This window comes from Bactrocera dorsalis, chromosome 2 (genome assembly GCF_023373825.1).
Source record: "Bactrocera dorsalis isolate Fly_Bdor chromosome 2, ASM2337382v1, whole genome shotgun sequence".
Lineage (NCBI taxonomy): Eukaryota > Metazoa > Arthropoda > Insecta > Diptera > Tephritidae > Bactrocera > Bactrocera dorsalis.
In genome coordinates this window covers 73,892,615-73,903,903 of record NC_064304.1, presented here as the reverse complement: position 1 = coordinate 73,903,903, position 11,289 = coordinate 73,892,615, and the positions used below count along the sequence as shown (strand labels likewise).

Genomic DNA, 11,289 nt, shown 5'->3' with positions numbered 1-11,289 from the left:
CAAATTTAATATACCCTGTTCAGGGTATAAAAAATCAATTGCACAATGTGTATATTACAAATTAATATTAGGGAACTCTCGTGTTCTTGAAAGATTACACGAAGTTCACAACTCATTTACCAATATATACAACACAAGAACAGAAATAACAGCGAAATGTATTTATGTATATGCAATATAACAGCAGTTATGGGGTTCTTTTGCTAAAGCTCAAGAATACGAAAATTAAAATGGGTTTTGGTTTAGCATGTTTTGCAGCCATTGCTTTCGCTGCATCTCGACACGCAAATTTCAGAGCATACTAACCGTCAAATCTATTACCATTAATGGTATTCTAAAGTCGACACAAGATAAGTATTTCTTAATAGGCCTGACATTGCATTTTACCAAACTCTCATGTAAGTATAATATTACTTTTTCTCATTGTGTTATTATTAAATGTTCATTCTCCAATCTACTTATTGCTATAATTATTTTTTTAAATATGTATTAAATTTTTTGTTTAAGTTGTTTAAAAATAAATTTGATATTATAGGTACATTTAAACTAGCATTATATTTTAGATTCATGCCGCCCTGAGTGCGTTTTTATATTCTTGATAATTTTTGTTTGTAAAACAAATTAGGTCAAAATGTACGTAAGATGAAAATGCGTAGTCGACTAGCAGTATTAATACTATTTTTCGGGGAATTTATTTTTGCAAATAATGAATTAAGAAACAGTGAAATTTTTTATTCTAAAGAAGGATTGAAAAACACAACAAATGCCTTAACTGCAGATAGAAGTGGAAAATTTCTTTTCGATGCAATATTTCGAATCAGCTCAAGCATTACCAATGCTTTCGGATATGAAGGAGAAGAATACTCTGATTACAATGAAGATATCAATATAAAGACTTGCGAATGTGGTAAGTAGATTTATATGTGATGAAATGCCACAATAATTAGAACCAAATATGAAAATGATGTTCGGCTATTTAAAAGTAACAACTCCCTAAAGGTTGGGGATAACGCGAAGATTTACCTGAAGATGTATAAATTGAGAAGAAGAGAAGTAGTGAAGTAAGATAATAAACATATTTCCGACTATGTTAATGTGCTGTTGGGGATCGGCTTGAGTAGTAACTCATTGAGTGTATTCCATATCTACCAACATCTACTAGAGTTGCAAAGCTAACAATAATCAATAATTCCCCCTGAAAAAGACTAAAAAAATTAACAATGTTACATATGAAATTTTTCGTTTTTCTTTATAAATCAGAATTGACGAGTAAAGGAGTAAATTTTTTTGGCACTAACTAACGATTGGGTGCAACCGAAGTTACCGCTTTTTCCTGTTTTTGTTTAAAAATAGTAGTTTGTTAACGTTTATAGCTTTTGCGCTGTTCTCCCATTTGATATTACCTGTCTTCGATTTCTCTACTCGTTTTTGCTCTCTTGTAATAAAAATACATGTAAAAGCAACAACAAAGTTATCGAATCCAAAACAAACAAGAGAGTATGCGGTTACCTTATTAAAGTGGATTAACTATTTTCTTGAATGCTACCAAGCTATATTTTGCCCATTTTAGATCAGTGTTACTATTGTGAATAATTCAAAAGATACATTTTTCTTTTTTTTGGTATTTTAAAACTTAAGACTTAAAATCATTTTATAGAAAACAAAATTAAAGGTTTATTGGAATGTTTTTTAATGCGAAGAAAATTCGCGCATATTGCAGCATGAGCGTTTGAGTGATACCAGTTTAAGCATCTGGTGTAGTTTGTTTGATTCGCTACTCTCCAACGCTAGATAAATCGAACAGAGCTACTAACAATGCAGCCTAGCTAAATATTCTCTACGTCTCTTGTATTAAAATTAATTAACGTGTTATTCCTTTATATGCATTGTACATAGACTAATTCCTGTGGGTGTATGTAAGAGTATGTATATTAGGGTGTGTCATTCTGAGGCAACCTTTTTTTTCAACTGAAAAACAGGCTCAAAACTTTCGAAAATGTGTAAAAAAAAGTCACTCAAGAGATGAGCTCCTAATATTAATATTAAGAGGTGCCTATTTCAAATTTTCTGTTTTCCATATAAATAACATGGAAAAAAATCATTTTTTTTTGGGGTGGTTATTGTGCGGAGTTTTATATGTGCACGCGATGGCTGCCAGTAGGGATGGTAAACTCGATTCCGATTCTAGTCGAGAATCGAGTTTTCTCGTTAAATAATCGATTTTTCGGAATCGATCTTCAGTCGTCGAAGTCGATTAAGAATCGGTTCTTGACATTCGAAAAAGCGATTAGCGATTAGCGATTGCCCTTGCGACTTGTTAATTGTCATTGCGAACGCAAGGCGAACTGGAAATTGCAATCGTTTGAAGTCAAACGGAAGATCAGTCGGAATCATTGGTTAAGTTACTTTTCGTTAATAATGGTTGCCTCAATCAAATTCGGCATAAGTCTTTTTACCGAAAGTCGAGTACCGTTGCACAGTCGCGATGGATTCAAATTACGCAATATTATAATAACTATACCAACTTTGAATTGAAAGTTATGTGGTTGAAATCCTGGTAACCCCAGAGAGTTCAAAAACTCCGTTGGATAATTTACTACATCATCGGGATTTGTTATGGAATCAACGGATTTGTATGCCACTAAATCGCCAGCAATTTTTGATTGAATGGTGAAATTCGGTGCGTGTACATCATTATTCTTTGCGGCAAGAATTGCTCGTTAACCAAGAATAATTCTTATAATTCTCACTAAAGTTTGGGAAAACATTTTCAATGAGAGCTAATTGAGAGTCTACAAATCGGCAAAAGTCGTTGGTAAGAGTAATTAATCCAGATGTCGCATCAACTGGGACTTTTCCATTTCCAACAGCTAACAATTGTTTGGAAAATCGTGCAGAACTTTGATCATTTTGAAATTGAACTCTGATATTAGTGGTTAGCGATAATGTTTTTACGTTATTCCATAAATGTCATGCCTTCAGGTAAGCATTTAATTCATCTGTAGGCGTTCCACGGGGAATAACTGGCAACGTCTGCCTGAAATCGTCTGCCAACAATATCATCAACCCGCCAAAGATGTTGTTATTTCGCCGAAGATCCTTCAGTGTGAAGTTAAGTGCTTCAAGTGATTTCTTATGTGCCATTGTGCACTCATCCCAAACAATGAGCTTCCACTGCATCAACAATTTTCCCATTGCACTGGATCGGGAAATATTGCATGTTGGAGTATCAATTGTGTTTAAATTGAGTGGCAACTTAAGCGCAGAATCTGCAGTACGACCGCCATCTAGAAGAGTCGCCACAATTCCAGACGTTGTTAACGCCAAAGCTTTGTCACATCTTGATCGAATAGTGGCCAAAATCAATGAAATGACAAATGTTTTCCCTATTCCTCCAGGTGCGTCCAGGAAGAATAGCCCACCGGTATTATTGTCCACCGCTTGCATTAATGTCTCGTATACTTGTTTTTGTAGTTGTGCAGCTGCCTCAATACCTGTGTCCCTAAGAACGTGTGTATTTTAATATTTGACAGATGTCGCATTGAGCCTGTCGTGCTCAATGTGTTCAGCACTAGACTCTTTGACAAACCGCAAGTTTCGGCCATTGGTTGACCGTGACAACGGAGATGGGAAGGAAGCGTGCGACACTTGTTATTATGAATGTATGTACATACATATGTATGTAGATGGCTCGCATTTGCTTTCGTAAACATACAGGCAAATATGCCAAAGAAATAATATATGTATGTACAAATGCATGTGTCATAGAAATTCTATTGGTACAAATATGGAAATGATAACGAAATAATACGAATATGCATATTTCATGAAGGTCATCAATTTTCTTCTTCACTTTTTAATAGTCGAAATAAATATAATTTATTTGAAATATTAATTTATTTAAAAATTAAATTAAAGAAAAATAAAATTAAAATAAAGTTTCCTAATTTTTCCCGATTTTGTAAAAATAATTAAAACTTTTACCATTTTCCAGAAAACAATGGTGCATATAATACAAAATAATCACGCATATGTCTTGACCGTAAAATAATTTATGGATAAGGATTATTATAAACACATACGAGTAAATAGCATGGTTTAAATTTGGTTAGCATTTTCATTAATGTTTAAAGTGAAAAAAAGTTGTTGTAGTGACATAACTACAATAGTTAGACATAGGTTACAGCGGAGTTTTTTGTAGACATTATGATGTTCTTCAATATTGTTGTACATTATATTGTTCTATCGCTAATAGTTTCGGCGCAGCGGCCCAGTACTTTTTGAGCCTGTTCATTACAAACATACAAAAATAGGTACAAATCTTTCCTTTTTATAATATTAGTATAGATAAGGTATTCAGGATACAATTTTTTAGCAGTATATCACAAAAATTCTTACATACAGAGTGTGTTTCAGCAGCGTAGTAATTACCGCAATATTGCAAATTTCGTATAACATATAAATACATTCAGTATAGGCAATATACTTGTATTCTAGCAAAATTTATTTAATTCCACACACGACTGCTGCGCATTGGATAGACTGCGCGACTGACCAATAAACCTTTTGGTAATTTTTTCACACCTTGGGTTATATAATTGGAGTTTTAGTACGGATCCCTAATTTTTTTTTAATTTAATATAATGTCATATACATATGTATATATTCACCACAGATAGTGTAGCTTCCCAACAGAGGAAGGCTTTTTCAAATCGGTCATGTAGTTTCGGAGCCTATTCAAAGCAAACAAACAAATCTTCCCTCTTAAAAAATCAGGGGACACGAAAGAAAATCTGAATATATAATCGAATCCTAAAACAATAAATATTGTATTGTTTAGTTTCTGAAACAAAACTTCCTAAATGCGCTTGTAGTTTTACTTTACAAATTTTGAAAAAATTTTCTTTTTAGTATAGCATAATTCGTTTTACTTAAATGTAAAGCCATAACTTATTTTTCGTTTCAATACAATTTTATTTTATTTTTTAAATACGAGAGCACCAAAAGTTCATCGTTCTATGAACGTTGCGAGAGCTTCCAATGGTCGGTCGCGTCCGAACATATTATTTCTTTACATGTACTTTGCAATTGTTGACAGATGTACATATGCATAATAAATTTCATTTAACTAATTTTAGATTGTGGATATTCCAATGAAGAAATAAGAATAGTTGGTGGTAGACCAACAGGCATTAATCAGTACCCTTGGATGGCTCGTATAGTATATGATGGCAAATTTCATTGCGGAGGTTCTCTGCTTACAAAAGAGTATGTGTTAACAGCAGCCCATTGTGTTAAAAAACTAAGGAAATCAAAAATACGAATAATTTTTGGAGACCACGATCAGCATATTACATCTGAATCTAAAGCCATTCAGAGGGCCGTAAGTGCTATAATTAAACATAGAAATTTCAACCCCGACAGTTATAACAACGATATAGCGTTAATAAAATTAAGGAAACCAATGGCGTTTTCGAAAATTATAAAACCAGTATGCTTACCGCGTTTTAACTATGATCCCGCAGGTACATAAACATTAATCAAAATCTTAGATTAACTATTGCTTATTTATATTGTTTAATATTTTTTTAGTTTATATGGAAGTGTTGCAAAAAAAGTTTTGGATTTAAATGTACATAATATTTTACAAGATATATGAATTTTTTTTGTGATATTGAATTTTCGTAGTAATCGTACACCATTTTATAATGGTACATATGGTATTACGTAATTATATGTTTTTTGGGAAATGCAATCGAAAATCAGTTTTATAGATGTAAACTGCTATAACTAACAACTAATTAAAGACCAAGACTATTACTATTTAATAAGTGTCATGTACTACATAGCCTGTTAAGCCTTTGGCTGGACGGCAGGTCAAATGTCTTTTAACTCCATTGTGCTCAATTATTGGTCTTTTGCTAGCGCTATGTAATTTTTTTGTTGGAATTAAACTTAACCAGCCCAAATAATGAACCTCTTTCAAAAAGACCATAAGAGACAGTAACGGTAGAAAATCTTAATGGACCAGGTCTGAAGAGATTGGTCGCTGGATAGAATTTGCCGAGTTGGGTTCAAACTGCAAGCATATGATCATTTAAAAAAATAGTATTGAGGTGTTCGGTATAACATTTCATGATATGGTTGGAAAATAACTGAAATCGGATAATAACAAAGAAAAAACTACATATGTGACCCCGCACATAGAAACCCGGCTAGGGTGTCAAAACAGGATTTTTCACGATAGGCGTTGAAATATGTGAAGCACGTATTTTCTCTCCCTCTTCCTCCTTGTTCGTTACTATGTTGCAGTTTAGCACATGGAAGCCGTCATTGCACAGGTATTACACACTACATACTACATACAGAGAAAATATTTTAGACTAAACAATGTCTCAGCAACTACAGCACCAATTTAAACAAACTAGCAGATTAACATTTTTATACCCTTGCAACATGCTGCTACAGAGAATAGTAGTTTAATTCACAAAAATATTTTTATGTAACAATGAAAACAAATCGAGGTAGATAAATAGTTATATATAAATAAATTATATATTTTCTGGGAAATTTTCGATTTATTAGGTCTACAACTATGCTTCAAATAGATGTCTCTAGGGTCAAGCACTGGTCGATTAAATCGATTAAATCGTTTTACTATATATCGATCTTGGACATTTATGTCAACATTAACCCAACAAAATATTTGTAGAGATCTGTTTGCATCCAAAACTTATTCTCAACTGAAAATGTCACTTTCTGAGCCGAATTCTCGACATTTGTGGGAAATTTTGCTTTTCCTTTTTAATTCCAAGAAAAGTGCGGCTGAGGACCCGTCCACGCTTTACTGAGACTAACACGTACATAACTAGATAATACTATTACTCTACTACTACCATCTAAATGATTTCTATTATGTATTAAAAAAATATAGAATTTTTGTAAAGCAACTTGTGTTAGTTTACAAAAAAATGGATCATAAAGCGTTTCGTGTGTTAATTAAGCATTGTTTTTTGAGGGAATAAGGGAAAACACTTTTGGACCGTTTTTATACAATAAAGCCTTAAATGTACAAAAAAAACGGAAGCGGAAGCAAAGTTGTAGACCTAATACTTAAAGAGTTAAGGAATCAAATCAATATTGGACAGATTCGCGCTTAGTGTGGCATTACAAATGGATGTACGGGAATTCGGAAAATGTTTAAAAATTGTCATTTACAAGTACAATCCAACCTATGTAGTTTGCTGTTTTGAAGGCTTGGTTAACTTTTACCAAATGAAAGTTTGCTACCTTCAAAGCCCTCAAAAATAACGGGTGATCCAAGTAGATTTATTTTTTTCAATAGCCTTTTTGTGTCTGATACCGTGTGAGTCGTATTAGGCTATCATGTTATTTTTATTCAGTATTGTTTATCATGGACAGACTTACGTCTGAACAACGTTCAACTTTATTACAAAATTCACGTTCTATAACGTACTGGCATACTTACAAATAATTAACAAAATCACAAAAAAATTATTTTTTCAGTTTTAAATATTACGAAATTTACTTTAACTCTTTTGTTTTAACTTATAGTGTACATACATATGCCCTTCAATATCCCGTTTGTAAAAAATCAATCATTCGGGCAAGCGACAAAAAAGGCACAGGCGCACCATTATTGACCTTTTAGATTCGAGCAATCTGTGCATATTTTCAACGAAATCAAGTTTATTCATATGGAACGCGGGCGTTCCGCGATGTCAAGTGGTTTCGTCCATAACTCTGCCATTTTTTTCTGTGCGCCTCTTTCAACCACAATTCGTTTTCTTATGGAACTTCCTATAAAATGAAAAATTTTAAGCAAATTTTAATAAAAAAAGTTGCAATAAAATTAAAACGAAAAACAGCCTGGAAACGCCGTATTGGCATGTTGCCCGGAAATTGAAGAATCTTCTGATGTTCACTTCAGAAAAGAAAAGTGCCACGTGGCTCATTGCCGCCCTCGAAATTTATTTTATTTATTTATTTTTCTTCTTATATATGGTATTAAATTATAAAATTGCCATTTATATGAACTCCAATAATATTTCCCCTTTTGCAAATTCGAATGCAAATGTAACGCGAAATAATTATTCAGTGCGTGTAATAGCAGAAACAATACCAGACTATGATCCAACGAATGCCAGTTCGTTGTCATCGGAACAATTCGTTGAAGGAGTAAATATTGTTATCCGTGCGTATGAATGGGACGAAAAGTGTCTATTGCTTGCCGTGTATAGTAAAATGAAAGGAGCAGCAAGATTGTGACACGATGCGATACAAAGACTACATTTCAATTGGAACGATTTCGCGAAAGACTTAAAAAATGAATTTGGTAATTATCCCGATGCAGCAGAAATACATTTTGAAATGCAAACTGCCGTACCTAGACAAAATGAGAAAGTAGTCGTCTAATTGTTTTCGTGTTTGTGCGCTTGGGCGACGGTTTTAATTGAGTGAAACAGCGATATTTAAATACGCGAGAGAAGGACTACGAAATCGTGGCGATAGCGGCTCAACGAATAAATACAATGAGGGAACTAACCGAAACCTTAAACGAATATAAAAGAAACGTGCCAATAAATTCACACCGAAGTATAACGAAAGTCGAAATAAAAGAATATGAAAGTAAGAATGTAAAGAAAAATGAAAATTCTAATAAGAAGTTTGAAGCAAAAATTCTCAGTGTAAATCCGAAGCTACATATGTAAAATACGAAATACATTTTGTGTAAACGATGAACTTTTTAAAGTTGACGCATTATTAAACGGTCAGAAATGAAAAGCATTTATTGATACGCGAGCTCAGTGCAGCGTGATTCGGAAATCGTCATGCGAAAAGCTGTGATATACAAATCAGAGGACTATGTGGTGGTAGTCGACATGCGAAAGAATCAGAGAAAATTTAAATTTTAACAATCGATAGCATTACTATGTATACCAGTTACCTTGTATTTGACGATCAATTATTACCTAGTGACATTTTATTAGGTCAAGAAAACTTTATAAACAATTTGCGGTTAAATATTCACAACGGAAAAATAAAAATAAAACGCGAACAAGAACAAGGTATTAAAGTTGAAGAAATAAAACGTTACGTTAATGAAAATGAAATTATGTGTGAAATAAACGATAAATCTGTAAAACAACGTTAATGAAAATTATAAACGATAATAGAAATGTTTTTGCAAACAACTTAAATGAACTCGGAAAAACTAATTTGGTGAAAATGAAAATTGAATTAAATTCAAATGAAATTGTGTCTCAATCTTTATATCGTGTACCAGAACTAAAAAAACAAATTGTCTCTGAAATGATAAACGATTTATTAAAAAACGATATAATACAACGTTCAGAATCACAATATGCAAGTTCAGTTGTGATTGTAAAAAAGAAAAACGGTAACGATAAATTGTGTATTTGATTATCGACGTTTAAACAAACTAATTGTCAAAGAATTATTTCCACTTCCAAATATTGAAGAATGTCTTCAGGAAGCAGCACGTTATAAATATTTCACAACGCTTGTTTTGAATAGTGGGTACTATCAAATTGAAATCGAACCAGAAAGCCGTAAGTATACATGTTACTGCCGACGGTTTATACGAATTTAAAAGATTGCCATTTGGACTGAAGAACGCTCCAATAGTATTTCAACGTTTAATGTCTAAAATCCAAGAAAAAGCAACGAAAGATAATATGATTCATTATACGAACGACATACTTATCTGCAATAATACCTACGAAGAAATGTTTCGAAAATTTACGACAGTTTTAGAAGTTTCAAAAGAAGCTAATTTGACATTGAATATTTCAAAATGCGAGTTTTTGAAAACGACAATAAATTTCCTTGGACATCAAATATCACCGAGTGGATTAACTCCAGGCCAAGCTAAAGCGAACGCAATACAGAATTATGAACGACCAACAAATGTTACAGAAGTTAGAAGATTCCTAGGGCTGTGGATATTTTCGAAAATTAATTCCAGGTTACGCAATAATATCCGAACCTATTCGAAAACTGTTACGTAAAAATTAAATCTTTAATTGGAATTACGACCAACACAAAGCCTTTAACGAATTAAAGCAGAAACTGACATCAACACCTCTACTACTTGCATATCGAGTAGATGGAAATCATGAGTATCACTGATGTACATATACAATTATTTGTTACTAAGGATATTAACACTCGCTTAAAAAAGTAAAACCTGTCTTGTATTCATAAACGCCGCTTTGGTTTGGAGGAAGGGATCGTCGCCGCTCTTCATGTGTTTGATTCATATGTTGCTTCTTCTGTGGTTCGTTGTAGTTGCGAGAAGAAGGATATTGGTGCTTCTTGTGTGGGTCTCCAAGAAATGCGTTGTTTGGAAGAAATACTTACATTTGACGTAAAGGTGCAGCGTTGAAGTTGGTGGGTATTCCGAATTGCCCTGAGGAATCTACGTCCATTGGTTGGCATTGCTGGTTGAGTGCACTCTGAGTATAATTCTTTTACACGTTTGGTTTATATCTTCGCTGATCATTGCGGTATCTTCGGTTTGGTGAAAATTGATGGTGCAGTTTGCTGTACTGCCTCTGGTTGTTGTCCTGTAGGCCATCAAATTGGAAGTTCACGTTGTAATGGCTTATTGTACTTGCGATGGCGTAGGTGGCTTATAAGTCCTTTGGATTGTGGCTGTAGAGGGTGCCCTTGGCATACTTGCTGTTCGAGCCAAGAATTAACGTCTTGATGGCTTCCTGAGTAGCATACTGGTGCATTGCTGAAGAGTCACCTCGAAGAACGTTATACTCAAAACTTCAATGACGATTTCGTCTATGACGAAAAATAGCATATACGCATATACATATATATACACAACCCTGAAGAAAGCTGCTACTTTTCTGCTATTTGCTATTGTCATCGCATATACTGTACTATTAAAAAATCACAGTTTCACAAATTTATTGTGAACTGCTATTCCAGGGTAGCCACTCTTTGTTGATTCTCAATTAGGGATGAAGTTAAGGCAACAGCTTTTGTCTCTTTTAATGGGATTCCAGCGAGATTTTCTTTAAATGAGTTAAGTCTCCACCTTACTGGCGCACCCTAGCTAAACACACCTCAGTATACCACAGCCGATGACACCACAACACAATACCAACACAACTCAGCACACCTTTACCCACTCAACAAAAAGGATGGACATCGGGATGGCAGAGACAATTTCTCACACACTTTTCGCAAATCACCTTTCGCTCTGAAGTAGATAGACCCTAATGCGATACG

General features: G+C 33.7%; 1 protein-coding gene across 5 annotated transcripts in view; it reads left to right on the top strand.

Moving 5' to 3' along the window:
* The first annotated feature begins 253 nt into the window (after positions 1-253).
* Positions 254-11,289, top strand: part of LOC109579350 (trypsin-1) — a 54,318-nt gene continuing 43,282 nt past the window's right edge. The window contains exons 1-2 of one of the 5 annotated variants that reach the window (XM_049450194.1): positions 254-398; positions 5,139-5,525. In XM_049450194.1, coding sequence (XP_049306151.1) covers positions 5,210-5,525 — 316 coding nt within the window. In that variant the 5' untranslated portion in view covers positions 254-398; positions 5,139-5,209. Of the gene's footprint in view, positions 399-446; positions 908-2,203; positions 2,397-5,138; positions 5,526-11,289 lie in introns of those variants that run through there. The other 4 variants (XM_049450197.1, XM_049450196.1, XM_049450193.1 and 1 more) reach the window with 4 other exon arrangements.